Source organism: Brassica napus, chromosome C5 (genome assembly GCF_020379485.1).
Source record: "Brassica napus cultivar Da-Ae chromosome C5, Da-Ae, whole genome shotgun sequence".
Lineage (NCBI taxonomy): Eukaryota > Viridiplantae > Streptophyta > Magnoliopsida > Brassicales > Brassicaceae > Brassica > Brassica napus.
Genome location: NC_063448.1, coordinates 52,602,104 through 52,622,324, shown reverse-complemented (window position 1 = coordinate 52,622,324; position 20,221 = coordinate 52,602,104). Strand labels below are relative to the sequence as shown.

The window sequence follows — 20,221 nt, the reverse complement described above, 5'->3', positions numbered from 1 at the left end:
ATCAAATAAAGAGAAAATCTAATGAATTGCGTCTTGAAGGGGACAGCAAGATCTAATCCATGTCAACTTTTTTGAAGCTTTTAAACATTTTTTTGTTTTTTTTGTAAGCTCACCGTCATTGTCTGATTCACTACATACAATGGGAAATATAGTAGGTTACGAAAGTAGACATATAAAAAAAAAAACATATAAATAAAACTGAGTTGAATAATATTTTCCACTGAAATGTTAAATTATTGAGTAGGTGATGTGTTCGGCGTCTTTAGTGCATATAACGCCAAAATGATCTGCCTTGGAGTGATAAACGCAATAACCACCTTATTGTCTTCTAGTCGACTCTATTTGACCTTATTTTAAAGCGTTCGTTGTTTTACAAATTGTCGTTACCAGAAAAGTTCAATAAAAGATATGAATCAAGATTTATAAAATTCTTGTTCTGCAATATCCAGTCTTCAAAAAAGCTCCAGCATTGAACACACAGCTATGTAACAAATACCCCAAACTTCAGGTTAAGTATGCAGAAATGCTGTAAGCAAAGTGTTCGAATTATTAAAAGACTTTCACACGTAATGAGACAAATCCCATAACAGTATTATGCATATGAGGAAACTCTCATGTAAGCAGACTTCTTGCCAGATGTTCCCGAGCTGTTGCCAGTGCTTGAGTTAGTGTCTGCAATCCCAAAATGTAAAAAAAAAAAAAAACACATTAGAAATGCCCCGTTCTAAGGTTCAGCCAAACCACAAAAAAAAACTGATCCTAAATCAAAGACTATAAAGGAAGCTGTAATAGTCAGCACCTGTTCAGAGAGTGAACCACTAGCTTCTGTGCTCTGCATTGCTACTTTTCCCGCAATGACGTTTGGGTCTGTTTCAAGAACCACCCTGAACACATATATTCCACAACCCATAATAACACAATAGCTTTAAATGCTTAGATATATAGGACAAAAGTCAAAAAAAACATCAGCAAATCTTTAAGAAGCTTAAGACTCGCATATAAAAGTAGTGTAAGGATAAGATATTAGAGTTGCATACCCCTGATCGACCATTTCATCGAGGCAGAGAAAAATGAGATCCAAGTTCTCAAGGGCTTCCATCTTTTCCACATTGTTCCTAGTGCAGAAAAGGGGAAGCAGAAAAAGGTTAACTGTTGAGATCGTTGATCAATAAATAAGGGACAATGTTCGACTGTAAAGTCGAGCAAATACCTTAGAAGAAGTGCAACAGCATCGAAAAAGCCTTGAAGAACCGAAGACAAGACGAGCTCGTTTTCATCATCGCCTCCAGTGACAAAGAAGTGAAGGTCCTGGGCGAACTTATAGACAATAATATTACTGTCCAGCAAAGTGATCTCAGCTGCACATAAATGTCAAACCCAAACATAAGCAATTTGAGACAGACTGTATAGTATATACAAAGTACACAGCCAATGAAAGAAATTGTTTTAAATGAATCATGTGTGTGGTCTAACCTTCTGTGCGAGCATTGGTCTTAGAGGTCTTGGAGAATACGTACTTCTCAAAACTCAACTTGGCAGCATTAGTCGCCCAGTCATCGGAGTAATACTTGACAGCCACACGCTTCCCTTCAGAGTCCAGAAGAAGAATGTTCTTTACCAAAGGACATGAATCCTATTCATCGTAAAAATGGACCGTCACTATGTCAAGTTTCAGGGGGAGAAATGAAGCAATGGAATCCAAAAAAAAGATCATGCGCAGGGTTTAAACTCATAAAACCTTAGATCAGATACCGAGCATCTACAACTCAACAAGAAGCGACATATGCTAAGAACATATCGCGACATGATACACATAAGTACATCAACAGATGATGATAAAGATGGCGGCTTTAGGAAGATGTAATCATATGCTAAGAATATTCAATGAGATATGAACTTACATGAGTCCCTGACATTGTTGTTAGACTTGAGATATCGCCACTACAAACACAAAAAACCAAATATTTTCAGCTGTAACACTAAACCAATTAAATCCCCCCAAAGCTCATCTATTTCACAACGTTTGTGTACACAACAAACAACAATGCGACATTTTTTCTATATAATATATAGCTAAGCAGCAGGGCGAAACGCTTACAGAGGGCCCACACATGATTGATTAGAAAGACTAAGAATCACAAATGGATCGATAGATACAATCACTAAGCAAAAGCTCCACCCACACAAATGACGAAAAAAAAAAAAAAAAAACTAATTTCGTGGGAGAAAATCACACAACACAGCACAGATCTCCACAATGTAGTAATAGCCCAAGCAAAATTACATTGGTCGCAATAACAAAATGTTGAAGTACGATTGAAGATCTGAGAACGAAAAATCGTGATCAAAGAGTGAGAGTGAACAACACACAAAAGAGCAACGGAATACAAGATCGGAGAAGAAGCAATGGAGGGATTTAGGAACGGATATTCAGGAATCAAGATTCAAGTATCGAAAGCGCAGGATCTAATAAGAGCTAAAACACAAGAAATCGAAATACCTTTTTGAGAGAGCAGATGATTGGTTCCCTTTGAATGATGGATACTCTTTTACTTTGTTCTGTTATATGGCCGGTTATTAAAATTCAGATAACCGGATTGGTTCGAGACTAGGCTGCTTGCCGTTTGCTATTTCTGGACACTTACTTTATGCCGTTCTTAATAAAGTTGATTTTTTCCACTGGGATTTCATCTGACCGGGTTCGATACTACACTTCATGCCGTTTGCTAGTGTTAGACAGTTACTTTATGCCGTTTTTTAATTCAGTTGACTTTCTTAAAAAACTACAAGGCGTTAAAAGAAACATTCTCTTCTCTCCTCTCCTCGCCGGAGTATAAATACAACTTTTGAAATTCAACGCAGCACAAAAGTCTCCTCTTGTCTCTCTTCCTCTCTCACCATGGCAGCATTTCTCGCTAGACGGCTTCTCGGCACTCCAACGTCTTCCTCCTCAGCGCTCATTTCCGCTTCTCGAGCCTTCTCCTCCTCCACCACTCCGATCAAAGCAACCCTCTTCCCCGGCGACGGGATCGGTCCCGAGATCGCCGAATCCGTCAAACAGGTACCTTTTTCAAATCCCCATCGTGGGTTCGTCCTTAAGTTACACGATTCACTCGTTTGATCGCGTTTTTTTTATCACCGAGCTACATTACATTAATAAAGTTTGCTCCTTTATGGTGATTCCAGGTGTTTACCGCCGCTGACGTGGCAATTGATTGGGACGAGCATTACGTTAGTACTGAAGTGGATCCGAGAACCAATAGTTTCTTGACGCGGGAGAGTCTTCAGTCCGTGCTTGATAACAAGGTTGGCTTAAAAGGACCTATGGCTACTCCCATTGGGAAGGGTCACCGTTCCTTGAACCTTACTCTTAGGAAAGAGCTGAATCTCTATGCTAATGTTAGGCCTTGTTACAGCCTCCCTGGGTACAAGACCCGTTATGATGACGTTGATCTTATTACTATTCGTGAGAACACTGAAGGAGAGTACAGTGGGCTTGAGCATCAGGTTAGTCTATTTTTTAGTAGCCTTGTTAAGAACCTTGCTGATTATTTGTCGTTTGATTTTGTTAAGGTGGTTAAGGGTGTGGTGGAGAGTATTAAGATTATTACACGTAAGGCGAGTATGAGAGTTGCGGAATATGCTTTTCTCTATGCTAAGACTCACGGAAGGAAGAAAGTTTCTGCTATTCATAAAGCCAATATTATGCGGAAAACTGATGGTCTTTTCCTTCAGGTCTGCTCATTTTAGACTTCCAGATGAGAACATTCATTAACACTTCTCATTTTGAGGAACAAATTGATTTTTGTTTTGAGTTTCTTGTTGGATTCTTCTTTCAAATCTTTGTTGTGTAACAAGGGAATGGTTTGCTTCTTGTGTTTTCAGTGCTGTGATGAGGTAGCTGAGAAGTATCCTGAGATAGAATACGAGAAGGTTGTTATTGACAACTGCTGTATGATGGTAAGCTACATACAACATGTTCTTTTCTTACAATTTGTTCTGAATTGTGTAAAGGTCAATTGATTGATATTTCTTAATATGGCGCCAGCTTGTGAAAAATCCAACACTTTTTGATGTCTTGGTGATGCCAAATCTCTATGGAGATATTATAAGCGATTTGTGTGCTGGACTAGTTGGGGGACTAGGACTGACTCCAAGGTAACGTTTGTTCTTTCATCTCACAGAATACATTATTTAAGCATAGATGATGAGGCAATTTTTATTAAGCTCTGATTATGTTTTGATGCAGTTGTAATATCGGGGAGGATGGTATTGCCCTTGCTGAAGCTGTGCACGGGTCTGCACCAGATATTGCTGGAAAGGTTAGTCCTCTAACCAGCATCATTCTCAGATGTTATCATCATTCTAAATTTCTAATTGAAGTGACTCAAATCTGACTGTTACTCTAAAACCTAGTATGATAATAAGCTGCTTCTGAGAAAAGATTATTCATCTTGTAGAATATTTAGATGCTTATAGAGTTTCAATGTAGACTGGATCTTGGTCTAGTTCCTATTGTGGAACAGGTCTTGTTGGATCATCGCGCTTGTAATAACTTCCCAAACTATGACTATGGTGATGGTGAATGAGTCTAATCTGCACAATGAGTTTAGATATTATCAGCCTAATGCTGATTAAAATCTTAGCTTATGATCTTAAATGTTTTGCTCTTCTTTGGTGGTGTTGTATAGAACTTGGCGAACCCGACAGCTTTGCTTCTGAGTGGAGTGATGATGTTGCGGCATCTCAAGCTCAACAAACAAGCAGAGCAAATTCATAGCGCCATCATCAACACAATAGCGGAGGGGAAGTATAGAACCGCTGATCTCGGAGGTACCTCAACCACAACAGAGTTCACAAAAGCCATCTGTGATCATCTCTAAACACCCATTCTTTCTCTACTTATTCATTCGCCATTGGACCTTTCCTTGAGGATTTATCCTCCAGAAATTCTTGTTGTTTCTTACACGTTTTTTCCCTCTCCTTTTAATCAGTCTTCCTATGAGAAGAAACAAAGCCGCCATTGGCTTTTCTCATGATTTTTTTTTATATTTTGTTTTACATTTTGAGTTCTTGCACAGCTATTTTCTTCTGCCTTAAGGGGCAACATTTCATAACACAGGAACGATAGAGATGTTTGAAGAATCCATCAAAATGTTTTGAAGAATCCATAATTAGGATATCTTCTGTGTCCTTTCTCCTTTACCCATTTAGAGTCTTGTGCTTCACTCATCTTCCCTTTGCCCTTCCCATAACAGTCCCGCCCATCTCGTTCTTTGTTCTGTTGACTCGCATTACCATTGATGACCACGCCTTTGTAACTCCTAGCTCTGTCGTCGTGTCTTACCCCATCTGACCATCCCCCATTGCCTTCTCTGATCTCCCGCCTTCTCTCCAGACTAGCCTTTGTATTCTTCTTCTCTAGCGGACACTTCTCTTCCTTATGACAAAGGCTAGAACAAAGCTGGCAATAACCAAAGAGTTTTTCATATCGCAAAGAAATCGCCACCTCCTCACCATCATAAAACTCCCCTCCTTTGAAATCCACAGTAGTTTCGAAGCATAGCTCTTGGAACGCATCAATCACAACCTGGATTCACATATGAACCAAATCCACTGCCACTGTTCTTCCAGTAGCGTTCCCAATACTTTCAAAAGTGGGAACCGTCCTGAACTCCAGCGGAATTCCGATGATACGAATCCAAAACGTTATATCAGAAGGAAAGAGCTTCGACTGCTTTGGTTGCCACCGTGCCAAGGAGAGCATCCAATAGTCGAAGTGGAAAGGCTGCAGCTTCAACAACCCGTCAATGTCTTCCTCCGTTTTGAAATCAAATTGGAATTTACCAAATCCCAAGTCAGTACTAGTAACCCGTTCCTCCAGCTTCCAGATCTTTGGAAGGTTTAAGAACAACGCCTTCATGTCTTGCTCCTCCGGGTTCATACACCTCCCAATCAGAGTTTTGGAATAGGTTTTGATTAGCGCGGAATTGTCGAAATGCGCCACCGAGATCTTCAGTCTCTTCCGGGAACTCTCACCGCTCTTCGTTTCCTCTCCATGGCTTAACAACTGGCTCTGTGTCATAGTAAACGATGTAAGAACCGATATATTGAAAGTAGAAGATGAAACGCTTGTAAGAATGATACAAAAGAGAGTCGATCCTAACATCCTTTTATATTGACACCATTTTTCCTTTTTTCACCCAAAAAATGTTCCCACATAAAACGATATCTCAGCAGATTGATACTTTCGATCTAAATCCCAAGATTACGTCGCCATTCCAATATGCCCAGATACCGTAATTTCCAAACCCCAAGAAAACCCAATCTTTGATTGTGTCTCTGAATCTCAATGATAAAGAAAAGAACCATTGAAACTTCGATTCCAGAGATACTACCTTCGTATATTCGTGATTCGACATTGATTACATTCGAAATCGAATTCTAGTAGAGCCTAATCGTAACTTTCCTTATTCCTCCAAAGATCCCTCTGTTGATGCCTAGATCGAACCCCAAAAACCTCGAAAGAGAGCCATATTTCGAATCACCATGATAACTGTCTGCAGCGATCGAAATCCCTATGATAATGCCCGGATCCCATTGACGAGAAACCATCGAAAACCCTAAATCACCGTCTGCATCGCCTTTTTTGAGAGAGAGTTTACGTTTTTTTTGGTTATCCAAAATTGAAATAGTTGGATTTTGCTTTTTGTTCTTATTATTGCTTCTTTTGTTGATTTGCACTTTTTTATTTTAACAAAAAATATTTATGTTGGTTGTACTGAAAATAATTGATTATGAAATATGGTTAATTAATCAGGTTGTTAATGGTGAGTTAAAGTTTCTTACTAAATCTCCGCAAGAATGCAATTTTCAGTCTTTTTCCAGTAGCAAATGCTCGAACACAAAGTGATGATATGTATATCTTTCTTCCAAAAGTTACATGATGGGTTCAAGAGCACAAAAATATCTTCCCCACCCTTCGTTGTTTGAGATTTATTGAATTGCGATTACATGTATGATCGATCATAAATATATGTACTTGGTGTCACTATACCAGTCTTATGAAAACCATCTAATAATTTTTCTGTTTAAAACCTTAGTCATGTGCCAACTCAATGTAAATGCGATGACATTGTTTTAGTGTGGATAGATAATAACAACTATTACATGGACTGAGAGAAAAACTAGTGTCTATATATACAAACCAAACACACTGGAATTTTATAACATAAACGTTACTAAAGCAAGCAAAGTAGCAACAATCTCCTCCCATTTTTCCGTCATCATCACCATGTAAATGATTCCAGGTTATGTAAGCTACTCAGGAGCCAACAATCTTTAGAAACTTTTGATTTATGGAAGAGAAGATAAGAACGAAATTGAAAAGAAATGAAATTATAAATAGTCTCTTTTGTAGGTTGGGCTAAATCTCTTTTGTAATGGTACTTAACATTTGTAACTTTTCCATCATAGTATGTTGATAAGAATTCTTATTTACACTTCATTTCAAAACGAAAATTGTTGAGGACTAAAAGTTCATCAATAATTATAAGTTAAACTAACTCTTCTTACTTTTGTAGTATTACCTAATGTTTGTAATCTTTGCATCACCATGATAAGAAATTCATATTTCAGAGAACATTTTAATATTAAATTTGTCATGGATTAAAGATTCATTCATTGTATCAGTAGCTTCTAAAGAAGCTTTAGGAAATTTTAACCATAACCAACAACATAAAAATTGCAGTAATTAACACCAAAACACAGTAGCTTCTAAGGAAGCTTTATGGAATTTAAACTAAAAACAACAACATCAGAAACTTGCACTAATGAACACCAAAACACGGTAGCTTCTAAGGAAGCTTTAAGGAATTTAAAAGAAGAACATATAAAAGAAAGAAAAAAGAACTGTACAACGGTTACACATAATCTCTTTTATTTCATTTTTTGCCATTCACCAAATTTCCATTGACACTTTCAATTTTAATTATTTTTTTTTGGTCAACACACTTCTTTTAACTATTAAATTGCATTACTAATTGGTTTAATCAAATAACTTGATTAAATTAGCTAGATTTCTCATAGCTTGTTTATTATTATACTAATTTTACTTTATTATGTATATGTGATATGTTTTATGCCATTTATATGAAATTTTAGCCTATAAATATTTGTATTTTATATATTGTTTTTCATGCAAACTAGTCATTTAATAGTTTTATAATACATTATGTTACTTTTAATGTTATCAATATTATGCATGCATGTAATTTACGCGTGTAACTTCTAAGGAAACCCCACAAAACATTTTAATATTAATTTGTCGAGGACTAAGATTCACTACATCATTAGCTTTTAAAAAGCTTTAGGGAATTAAAAAAACTTCTATTAAACCACACCAAATCAAGCATTTGTAGCTTCTAAGGAAGCTTTAGGGAATTTGAAAAAGCAAAAAACACACAAAGAAAAGAAAAGAAAAATGCATAATGAACTCTTAACCTCGACAACATTCACCTTCGGATTTTCTCAGCCACTTTTCTTTTTGTTCTTGTCATCGGAGTCACTATCATCTCCATCACTCGAGTCACTCACACATTTAACAAAAGGCTAACAAAAAGTTTAACATACACATAATACGGACTTGACAGATCAATAGAAAGATATTTCATTTGGTTTGACAAAGAAAATAATCTAATCACTAAATAGTTGTTGATACATATTTTTTGCATAGAAATTCATCTAAGACTTATTGAATATTGATCTTTGTTGTTTGTGGCAGGTAGCTCATTGATGTTAGCATAGTAAGGCATGGTCGATCGAGCACAAACAAACACCATTTGAAAAGAAAGAAAGAAAGCAAAAGAACATAATGATCTATGCTTTTGGAACTCAAAAGTAACTCACAGTTTTGAAAATATCCCTAAAATATAAGGCACTAAAGAAGGGAACAATCATTCAATATCGTATCGGTAAACAATACATAGATTATTATATCTATTTCTTCTGGTATCTTTTGTGTGGAAGATCTGAATTCTATAGTATCTTAAGAGCATGTTTATCGAGGTGTCTAAGGCGTGGAAGAAGCGACTCTTGTTATACACGTGTAGTTAGGGTATTGGTTTTGTGATATTGAGAGGAGAAGAAAAGTTGAAGTCGACGAAGAACTCGGTGCTCTCCTCGATCTTTCTCGTTGAAGAATCTCGTCTGTGGCTTTCGTCCTGAATAATCAACCGGAATCTCAAAGTCCTGATCAGTCGTAGTATTAGAAGGAGGAAGAGGCGCCAGAGGTCTGAAAGCGGAGGCAGCGATTCCGAGCAGCTCTGAACTGTACCAAGCGATTTAGAGTAGAACATTCTCCAGCTCACATCCTTTACTTGTCTGAGTCCTCTGCAACTCACTCCAGTTGAGAAAAATTGGCGGTGATTACGGCGGAAGGTTGAACGGACAGCATCTCCGGAGTAGATGGGGCTGACGCTGGCATGGAATGAAAGGAAAGTGAAGATACCATTGTTTGGCTTCAAATGTGATTGATTATGGGACACGACGAGTTTATTTTAATAAGTATATTTGTGTGTGTTGTTTTGGTTAATGGTGACCACACAAAAGTACCAACAGAACACAACACGATCACATATCTGATTCGTATTAAAACAATGAATCAAATCTAAGATAAAAGAAAAGAAGAATCTCTACATAGTACAGAGTACATACCAAACAAAAGTTGAATGTGATGTCTCTTCTTCTTCTACATTTTCTTGGTATGTCTGGTTTTGAATCAGCTGATCATCATGTCGATGGCACCTGGTAAAACCTGAAACTTTCTAGGTAGGAATCCAAGATGTTCTCCATCTGACTGAACATAGATACTTCCACTCTCTGAAATCTCCTCAATTTCGATACTTTGTACACTACAATTGAAAAAAAGTGCTTAGGACATTTACAGAACAAGGTGTTGAGACAAGAAGAAAACATATGACCTTCTTGAGCTAATTCACATCTAACAACACTAGGTGTAAACAATGTTTAATAATTTTTTTTAAGAACCCTTAATTAAAAAACTAGCATTGTAGCACTAAAATTAGTTGTTTCTTAACAAAAGTTCTCAGCTTAATTTTAATACTTAAATATTCACTAAGAATCTATTTAGGGGTTGCTTCAATAAACATGCTCTAACAGCTTTGACAAAAAAAAATATCTTAATAGTCGGAAAATTACGTTTAAATATATCAAAAGTATATATGGGTAATTATTTACTGTAATATATAACCTACACATCTATGGATATAGGGGAAGCACGTTTTTTCCTGGACTCATAAAGAGTGTTATAACAATTGACCACATCATTCTATGGTCCCCTACTTCCAAGTCCAACTATATTATTTTTCTTTTGTTTTGTTCTTTTTGTTTTCTCTTAAAGTCTTAAGATTAGTACATTTATTATGTCCCTTAAAACTTCTACGACTAAGAACAAAAGAAATAGTTAGCAAAGGAAAAAAAAAGAACAAAAGAAATGTAAACGACTATTCATAAATCTACGAATATACTAAACGGTAAACACACTCAGTCACTCACACTGTCACACAAGGCCGATCATTCACTTTGGATGGTTCTAAATGTATCAGTCAAATTTCTACCACTTAATGTATCACCAAATCAAAGCATACATCAGCATATCAATATCAGACGACTAGAATAATAATTTTGGAGGTTGGAAGGAAAAAAAAAGGTTCAGTTGTAACACTTTTTCAGATGGATCATATTTGTTTTTGCTTCTTTAAGAAAATATGTAAATCAAACATCAAACACACAATTTACATGCTTTAACATGGTTATATTGTATATCTCACGGTTATACTTTTTCATGTCTTCAACATGAAATAAAGTTCAATAGTTGACAACATTCACATCGGAAGGATACCAAAAATTATTTGAAATGAAATTGTCACGTTAACATTTATGGACATGTTTTTAAATACTAGGTCAAATGCATCCAATGCCTTACATTTTACACCTTATTATTTCGTTCTATCTACAAACTTTTTTTGGCTTGGTGTAGTTACATATGTATTTGATTATTGTTTTTCTTCTAACTAATTATGTTATTAATCATCACTATGATGGCAAAAGATCAATCTACTATGATGGCAAAAGATCAATCTTATTATATTTTTTTCTTTGTGTTTTAGTTTAATTTATGTTATTTTAAAAACATAGCTGTCTTGTTTTCATATCACATTTTGCATAACTTTTTGTTATAACTAACATTTTTGTTGCTTATAATGAATCATTAATCTATGTGATAAATACACTAGTACAGACGAGTATCAACTTGCAGATAAAGAAAAGATTCAGATTCCAGCAACCCTACTTTGTAATGGGTTACTAATGAAGCCAAAAAACTAATTAGGTAATTATCTTTTAAATAATAAATTTACAAAAGATAGTAACAAATTATAAGTCATAACTGATGTTAAGTAGTTAGGGTTAATTTGATGAATGATCTGTTGGAGAAAATATTATGTGTAGTAAGAGGATAGAGAGTGACAGGAAAAGAAAGGAAGAGAAAAGGAATGATATAGTTGGTGAAATATAGTTTTTTGGATTATTGGATCAAATTTCTCTAAATAGTTATTGTATAATAGTTAGGGAAATTGCATTGTACAACCTTCAAACAAATTATAATTCACTCTCTACCCAAATGTCCTACTTCACCTATACATTGCATCTTTTTTATATAATATTGTCATATTGTCGTCAGTAACAACCGGGAAAACCTGCAAGATAAAAAAAATGTTAATACTAATTACATCCATTACTCTAAAAAAAAAATCGTGGTCATCTTTTATTCACCCATTATTTTCAGAAAAAAATTAATGGTTCAATTTGAGGAAGATAATTTAGTTTCTTCTCAGATCTACGCAAACGATTTTTGTGAAGAAGAGAACTTATGAGGTCTCAAGCGTTGAGGAAGGAGCAAGGATTCTGGGCTTTCGGAATTAAGTTTGGAAGAGAGAATGACACCGTAGAGGACAACAAGGTGACGTCGCAATTTCTGATTTGATTTGAGTTCCTTTAATGTCATCAATCTTGAGTTTTTTCTTTGTTTTTGATTTTAAATTGTTATGACATGCTGCATTGTTGTGGTATGTAGGAATGTCAAACAGGTTGATCAGTCTCATCCTGTCCCGTACTGCAGCGGGCTTGTCTTTGAGCGGGTCACGGCGGGTCAGGCCGGTGCGGGCTGCGGTCTTCAAAATGGCTGACCAAACTCGTACCGCAAAACACGTAGGCCTTTGCAGATCGGCCCGCGAGACATAGAATTACAAACAAACATATGGCTCCTGAACGCTTCAATACATGATTGATGACGCTTTATCAGTTTCATGACGCATTAGTAAGTGAATTTAGTCAAGGATTAAACTGGATAAGGTTTATTTACTTTTGTTAGACTCCAAACATTTTAAAAATAAATAATACTTTAGTTGCTAAATCCAAATATTGTAACTCATAAGTTCATAACAAATGCTTTAGTTTTCTGAATCCAAAATTAAATAAAAACAACATCATATCAAAGATGCTAATCCCAAAAAGAAATAAAAAGAAAACACCAATCAGACTTCTTGTTCCTCATCTTTATCACCAACGAGCGACAAAAAAATGAAGATTTCTCTTCTTCACCATCAACTTCATCTTCTGCGAATAAGAATAATAGAAGTCAGTTAAAGATATATTGAAACCTAAAACTCCAAAATATATGATAATGTGAACAAATACATATAATCAAAACTATGAAGAACTCATTGCGGGAACTAGATCTTCTTCTTCCGTGGAAAGTGAGTTTTCAAATTTCTTTTGATGACTTAAAGAAGCTCCACCGGTACAGATCGAAGGCGCTTGGGAGACCAGAAACATCATCGACCCTGAAACTACTGTCACTGGAGCTACATAACGTCGAATCGCCTCTCTCTCTCTCTCTCTTAGATGAAAGCAGAAATGGGGACTTAGGGTTGCGGGTCTTCAAAATCCCGCAGGTTAACATGTAGCCCATCCCGCTTTCGATCCGTTCCGTGGGGCCCGCAATTTTGCGGGCTTACCAAATGGAGGTCCAATCCCACCCCGCAGCAAGCTTTTACGGGCCAGACCCGCGGTCCTGATTCGCGTATACGTCATCCTCTCTTTTGGATTCCTCCTATCACTCATGTATTTCCATACTAAGAGAATGAACAATCTGTCGTGACCTTCAATTTTGACATTTCTCTTTTTTTTGTCATGTTCATTAATAAAAAATAAACTTTTTCTTATGTTTTCTATTTAATGATTGTAAATTAGTAGTCTTTCATTGATCAGTGGTAGCACACATCAAATTACCAGACTTAATCGTATGGAACTGTTCATGTATTTTAATACCATTCGCGAGAAATGAACCCAAAAATTCCTCTACTTTTGGGGAGGAATCCAAAAGAGAGGATGACGTATACGCGAATCAGATAGATAGCTGATGGTGCTAGATGCGAGATCACAGATGCCGTAACCCGAGCAGCGACCAGCAAAGTATACAGAGTTAGGTTTGAGTCCAGGATAGTCGCTAGCCGAGAGACAAAACGGTTCGTTCTCTCCCACGAAAATGCAGAGATCACCAATGTCTTTGCTGTATGGACCAGTCCCTTACTCGGTGTCTTGCCTATAAACCATAATGTTGCGAGTCTTTATAAGAAGGTCACGCTGGTTGGACATTTTGTCTTTTCACTCCACAGCTTCTCCTTTGTCCGTCATGCAGTCCAGACACCTGTGACACACATACACATGTATATTATAAAGTTTGATTCATATAGGACCATTTCCAAAAGCACACCATTTTTTCTCTATAATTTAGATTAAAATAGAGTTACTCTATTATATTATAGAGTAGAATATAGAGGAACAATATCTATTCTATAATAGGGTTTCTCTATTTTATTATATCTATAATATGGTTTCTCTATTTGATCAAAGCAGTGTGTCATTGGAGATGTTCTAACAGTATATAAACGGAACAAAATGATTTTACCATAGAACGATGAAGGACTCGCCTGAAGGAGACTGGACAAATAGCTGGTGGATATTGAGACGTCGGAGATCCAACTTGGGAGAGTTAGATAGAGGGTATCTCACGTAGGCATTCACCGGACCGTACTTAGCAGTGAAGTTAGTCGGACCGGTGTAGTCAGAGCTGCAACTGTTGACGTAGAACTTCCGGTCTCTGTCTGAGTACATGACTGGTGATAAACGGAAGACTGGACCGCAAGGCAGGTCGATAGAGTCCACTCCGAGTCGCCCAGTCGACACATACTGAGTCTTGACCCGTCAGACCTCGCGGAGGCCACTGCTACGCAACCGTGGTCGTTGGACGAGACAGAGACATAGATGAGGCGTTCGGTTTCGTCCTTGATCAAGCGAGGTAGAGAGATTGTCTTTGAAGGGTTGTTGTTTAAGATGTTGGTGAGACGCACTGTGGAATCGCGTTTGTTCATCATAGCTAGCCATCCTCTCGAAGATCCTATCCTCGAGGATTCACAGAGATGCTTGGACAGAGTCTGGTTTTCAATCACAGCTTGCTCTTCTTTCCTCGGATCGTACAAGTTGAAGTTGACAACGTTTCCGCCGCAAGGAGACTCGCCGACCACTTCTCTCCCGAGGTACAGATATGGAGTCGTCGAGAAGCTCCTCCGATTCAAGGCGGATGAAAGCTTCGAGATACGGCCGAAAAGCTGAGACATTTTTAAAACCCTAAAAGATTCCACTATTCGAAGAGGCTCAATAAGAGAATTAGAGCATGTTTATTTGCAAAACTCTTAAAAGTGGTTTTTAAGTGGGGTATAATGACTTTTTAACTATCCCCTATACCATAAAAAGAAATCACTTTATTGATTTTTGCTGACGTGGCAATCACATAAAGCTTCTGAGGAAAATTCTTATAATTCTATTGGTTGATTTTTTAAAATTTTTCTTTTTCTTTTTTTTATTCACTCGCTTCCGCGGAGTGGAAAACGCCGTCGTATTTCATGAAGTTTATTCTTCTTCTTTTTTTCAACCGCGTATCAATTGAAGGGGGATATGGTTTGAAACCGATGAAGACAGTCCGACCAGATGAGTTTGCTTCTCGGCACACTGAAGATTCAATCAGATCCATCGCGTCAAGAAGCGACGACCAGATGAGTTTCCTTCTCTCCACCATCGATCAGATCGACGAGGTGAAGTTTGTCGATACTCTCGGAATATACAGATTTTTTGGTTTCTCTGATTGGATTCGACTTTTAAGCTATGAGGCGAAGATTTTTTGGTTTCTCTGATTGGATTCGACTTTTAAGCTATGATACAAAGATTTTTTGGTTTCTCTAATTGGATTCGACATATGTTAAGCTATAAACTATGATCTGCTTATTAAGATTTATAATCTTTGTATCTAATTGATTGATTAACCTTCAGAGATCGAAAGGTTGAAGAAGCTACATACATAATCGTTAAACAACTTCGTTGACCAGGTATTATCCCTGTTCGAAACTACGCTAGGCGCTAGTAGGGCGGCAGTCCCGGGCCTAGCGAGTTACCAAAAAGTCGAGGATTAATCGGGGTATACGCGGGGATTAGTTTTTATATTTTTTAATTATATATATACGTATATATATTATTACAAGTGAAAGTTCGGCGTAGAAACGTCAATAGTCCAGTGGTGCCTGTCGTTTTAGACTCTGCAAGAGGTATAGGGTTCGAATCCTCCCAGTCGCAAGTTTTCTTTCATTTTTATTAGCGCGAATTCGGAAAAAAAATTTAAACTTACTTTCATTTGTCCCACATCGCTTAGTTGTTGCAAAAGGGTGCCTTGAAGTTCCTTATAAATAGAATTGACAAGGTTTCCATTATACCCAGGCTAATGGGCTTCTTACAGGGACCCGATTATTAGCCAACAAAGTCTAAATATTTTCTAAAAAATCGGTTAATCTAGGAAATAATCGGTTTTTCAAGCGAATAGTCCGTTATCCGATTAATTGGAGCGATTAAGAAAAACTCGCGGCGCTTGCCCTCCGTCTAACACCTAATCGGGTGCCTAGGCAGTTAGGCGTCCGCGTTTTTGAACAGGGGGTATTATTAACTCCTTGAAGTTTTTCTACTTATATGTTTCTTGTTGTTGAGGTATTGATTCTCTTAAACAATAACATGAAGCTTGAGCATCGAACTAATTGCCACGTCCAGTGAAGTATTTTGCGGACTGTCTACTGATGGAACAAGAAGAGACAACTAACATTTACAACAAACTTGGATTCGACTTCAGTCTCTGAAGAAGGACTGTAAGATTAGCTTCTCCTTAATAACTCAACAAGCATTTAGACAGTCCTCTCTTGAGATTTTCAAGTTTGGTTTTCGGTTTCATTAGCACGATTTAGAGCTTCACATTACTTATTTAGTCAGTCTGTTGCATCGCTAATTGCAGGACACTTTATATTCTTTGCACTGGTTATAAATAGCCAGGCGCTTGAAGATTCTGTATGTAGCTTCGGTACCCACATTTTCACTAGCTGAGTTGAAGCTGAGAATGAGGTAATATTTGGTCATATCTTCTTAATTAGCTTTAATTATCTTAGAAAAGCAAAAATGTCTTTAGCCTATTTAGAAAAGCCCAAATATATTGTCGATTTAGTTAAGCCCATATATATATATATATATATATATATATTCGCTTGGGGGATAATAATTAGATATTTAGTTTAGACTTGTGCAAGATTGTTAACTAATGTAAATATTAATAACTTTCCTTATTATTAAAACCAATTTCTTGCGCCGGTTGATATAATATTTATTACATTACTTGCGCAAGTTAAAATCATATCATATGCAAATCACTTTTTGTTAATACACATTTAATATATTTCTTTAAAAGATTTCATTCTTTATTAGGGGTCATTAATATGATAAATAAATCGCCTTTATATATATAGGAGACACCCGAATGCTTAAAATTCAAACATTCAGCCCTTACAAGAACAATGGCAATGGTGCGAGCCTTCAAAAACATTGTTTCTTATGTTAGAGAATTAAAACCCCGCAAAGATACGTCCCGTATTGAAGTTAGGATTGTTCGCTTGTGGAGAAACTATAACAAAGAATCAGGAAACACCATTGAAATGGTTTTGGTTGATAAAGAAGTAAGTAAAAATCACACAAAATGCAATTTTTTGGAAGCATCGTTTATGATTCATTTCGAGATATATACTTATTCTACGTTTATAAAACTCTTATAATTTTTGTGACCAGGGGACAAGAATTCATGCTTCAGTTGGTGAACAACTCATTAAAAAAATCGATGACAAGCTACGCGAGGGAGATGCGATTGTCGTCCAGTTGTTCAAAGTGTACGATGCTATTGGTGAATACCGTACAACGCCACATCCGTACAAAATTGGCTTCTTTCAAACAACATCGTTGAGAGTATTTTTTGATGAAGACGAACCTATTGAGAGTATTCTCAACAAAAAAACTGGCTATTTAAGCTTTTCAACTAACCTTGGCTTTCATCTTCCGGATCAGGAACTGGTATTTTTTTATGAAGACGAACCTATTGAGAGTATTCTCAACAAAAAGACTGTCAACCAATCCATGTTTTTGGCCTGGTTCATAGCAAACAGAAAATACGCAGAGGCAAGAGAGTTGACATATGCCGAATTTCCAACAAAATTTGTTTGAAAATCAGGTACGAGAGAATGGGTACCACGGAAACGAGGCTTTGCGATAGGGAGGATTGCACATATTCAGCCATCAGGTGATAAGCTATATTTCTTAAGAGTATTGCTAAATTGGGTAAGAGGGCCGACATCATACGAGGATATAAGAACAGTTGATGGTGTTTTATATCCTACATACGAAGATGCTTGCTATGCGTTGGGATTGATGGATGATGACAAGGAATTCATAGAAGCTATCAAAGATGCCAGTGACTGTAGTTCTGCCACGTATGCCAGGAAGCTTTTTGCAAGAATGTTGGTTTCCAAATCTTTGTCTCCGCCTCATGTTGTGTGGGAAGCTACTTGGGAGTATCTTACCGACGATATTCTTTACAAGAAGCGGCGAGAAACTGGACGACCTGGTGAGTTTTGTCTAATTAAATTTTTTAATTGTAAGAATGTTTATGTTAATTTCATAAAATTGTCAAACTTGCAGATATGAACTTGACCATAGAGCAGATCAAAAATATTGCTCTTACTGAGATCAAAAATCATTTGCTCAGCAATGGTCGTAGCCTCAAGAAATGGCCCCACATGCCAAAGCCAGAAGATTTTGGCTCTTACAATGGCAATCGCCTTATAGATGATGAGCTTAAATATGTTGTGGAAGATCAGCTAAAGGAAAATGAAAGACTTATGGCGATGATAACAGATGAGCAAAGAGGGGTATACGAACAGATTCTGGATGCAGTTTTAACTGATAGCGGTGGAGTGTTCTTTCTTTATGGTTATGGAGGCACAAGAAAAACCTTCGTATACAGAGCACTCTCATCAGCGATCCGATCTAGAGGTATGATTGTTCTAAATACTGCATCAAGTGGAATTGCAGCATTGTTGTTGGAAGGAGGTAGAACCGCACATTCTAGGTTTGGTATTCCGATAGATGCAGACGAATTCAGTACTTGCAAGAAAATGGAGCCAGGATCAGATCGTGCAGAATTAGTTAAAGCGGTAAAGTTAATTGTATGCGATGAGGCGCCTATGATGAGCATACACTGTTTCGAGACGTTGGATCGTACAATGCGTGATATTATAAGATCTTCTGAAGAAAAACCTTTTGGGGGTAAAGTTGTTGTTTTCGGTGGAGATTTCAGACAGATTTTATCGGTTATACCTGGAGGTGGTAGAGCAGAGATTGTTTTGGCGGCTCTGAATTCGTCATATCTTTGGGAGCACTGCAAAGTTTTGAAGCTAACAAAAAACATGAGATTGCTGGATGGTCTTACTGATGATGCGGCAAAAGAGCTTCAATCCTTCTCAAACTGGATTTTGGATATTAGAGATAGAAAAATAAATTTGCCTAACGACGGTTAAGTTGAGATTGACATCCCTTCTGATTTGCTAATACAAAATAGTGGAGAAGATCCTATTGAGACTATGGCAAAAGAGGTTTATGGAAAAGCTTTTCAAACCTCGACAGATAAGGATTTGTATAGACATCGAGCCATTCTTACTCCCACAAATGATGAAGTGGATAAAATAAATGATTACATGCTTTCGCAGTTGCCAGGTAACATGTTTTATCATTTATTCTTATGTTCAACTAACTTTTTACATATCACTAAACAAAAGGATTTACATATGCTTTCAGGAGAAGAGAAGATTTACCTTAGCTCTGACAGTATTATCCCATCCGATGTTGACATAGAAGAAAATATAGTATATCCTGCAGAGTTTTTGAACAGTGTTAAAGTGGCTGGAATGCCTAGACATTGTTTGAAGCTCAAGGTTTGTGCTCCTATCATGTGTCTTCGTAACATGGATGTTGCAGATGACTTATGTAATGGTACTAGGCTAATTGTTACTCAGTTACTGCCCCATGTGATAGAAGGTAGAATTATAACCGGAAACAAAATTGCTGGACATCCGGTTTGGATCCCTAGAATGTTTGTCACACCACCTGACACAAAGTTTCCCTTCAGAATACGTCGAAGACAGTTTCTAGTTACTTTGGCTTCCGCAATGACCATCAACAAAAGTCAAGGTCAAACACCGGAAAGTGTTGGGTTGTTTCTGCCCAGGCCAGTGTTCTCTCATGGTCAGCTCTACGTTGCACTTTCAAGAGTTAAGTCAAGATCTGAATTAAAAATTCTAATAACTGGTAAAGAAGGGAAAACGCAGACAAAAACATTGAATGTTATCTTCAAACAAGTTTTTCAGAATATTTCATAGTTACGGTACGTAATTTTAATCTACTTTATTTGCAAATACAAATTTTTAAGTATATAAACTGTTACAATTATTTATTTTTTGTATTTGTCAGATGGGTAGTGATGAGTTAGGAGACCGATTATATTCAGGAGCATCCCGTTTTCTGACTACTTCGTGTCATGGCGGTATGTCAATTTAATATTATTTCATGTTAATTTTTATTTAGAAACTTATAAATCTATCAAATAATGGTAACCCGTCAAATTGCTTACAAAATTTATTTAATTTTTTCAGGTTTCTAATTGATTTTG

At 36.9% G+C, this 20,221-nt stretch overlaps 3 protein-coding genes, 1 long non-coding RNA gene and 1 pseudogene across 7 annotated transcripts; 2 read left to right on the top strand and 3 right to left on the bottom strand.

Annotated features, from left to right (window-relative positions):
- Positions 1-400: 400 nt before the first annotated feature.
- Positions 401-2,635, bottom strand: LOC106452767 (coatomer subunit zeta-3). Of its 4 annotated transcripts, none has more exons than XM_013894940.3 (7): positions 2,501-2,635; positions 1,902-1,941; positions 1,474-1,633; positions 1,211-1,358; positions 1,038-1,115; positions 800-884; positions 401-672 (listed from the first exon to the last, which is right to left on the bottom strand). In XM_013894940.3, exons 2-7 carry the CDS (start codon positions 1,914-1,916, stop codon positions 613-615), a joined length of 546 nt encoding a protein of 181 aa, XP_013750394.1. In that variant the 5' UTR covers positions 1,917-1,941; positions 2,501-2,635; the 3' UTR covers positions 401-612. The 4 variants fall into 4 exon arrangements, with proteins under 4 accessions (XP_013750394.1, XP_022558406.1, XP_013750395.1 ...); XM_022702685.2 differs by having other exon boundaries at positions 2,099-2,501; XM_013894941.3 differs by lacking the exon at positions 2,501-2,635 and adding an exon at positions 2,285-2,500.
- Positions 2,632-5,063, top strand: LOC111206598 (isocitrate dehydrogenase [NAD] catalytic subunit 6, mitochondrial). The gene is made up of 7 exons (XM_022703869.2): positions 2,632-3,061; positions 3,187-3,507; positions 3,574-3,735; positions 3,886-3,960; positions 4,049-4,158; positions 4,250-4,322; positions 4,692-5,063. Exons 1-7 carry the CDS (start codon positions 2,900-2,902, stop codon positions 4,881-4,883), a joined length of 1,095 nt encoding a protein of 364 aa, XP_022559590.1. The 5' UTR covers positions 2,632-2,899; the 3' UTR covers positions 4,884-5,063.
- Positions 5,003-10,524, bottom strand: LOC125587926. The gene is made up of 2 exons (XR_007324328.1): positions 6,399-10,524; positions 5,003-6,076 (listed from the first exon to the last, which is right to left on the bottom strand). It is a non-coding gene; the product is annotated as an uncharacterized LOC125587926 (long non-coding RNA).
- Positions 10,525-14,031: 3,507 nt separating this feature from the next.
- LOC106454276 lies at positions 14,032-14,815 on the bottom strand (annotated as a pseudogene).
- An 88-nt stretch (positions 14,816-14,903) lies between these two features.
- Positions 14,904-20,163, top strand: LOC106454277 (ATP-dependent DNA helicase PIF2-like). Its single transcript, XM_013896423.3, has 2 exons — positions 14,904-18,121; positions 18,196-20,163. Exons 1-2 carry the CDS (start codon positions 17,926-17,928, stop codon positions 19,071-19,073), a joined length of 1,074 nt encoding a protein of 357 aa, XP_013751877.2. The 5' UTR covers positions 14,904-17,925; the 3' UTR covers positions 19,074-20,163.
- Positions 20,164-20,221: the final 58 nt, after the last annotated feature.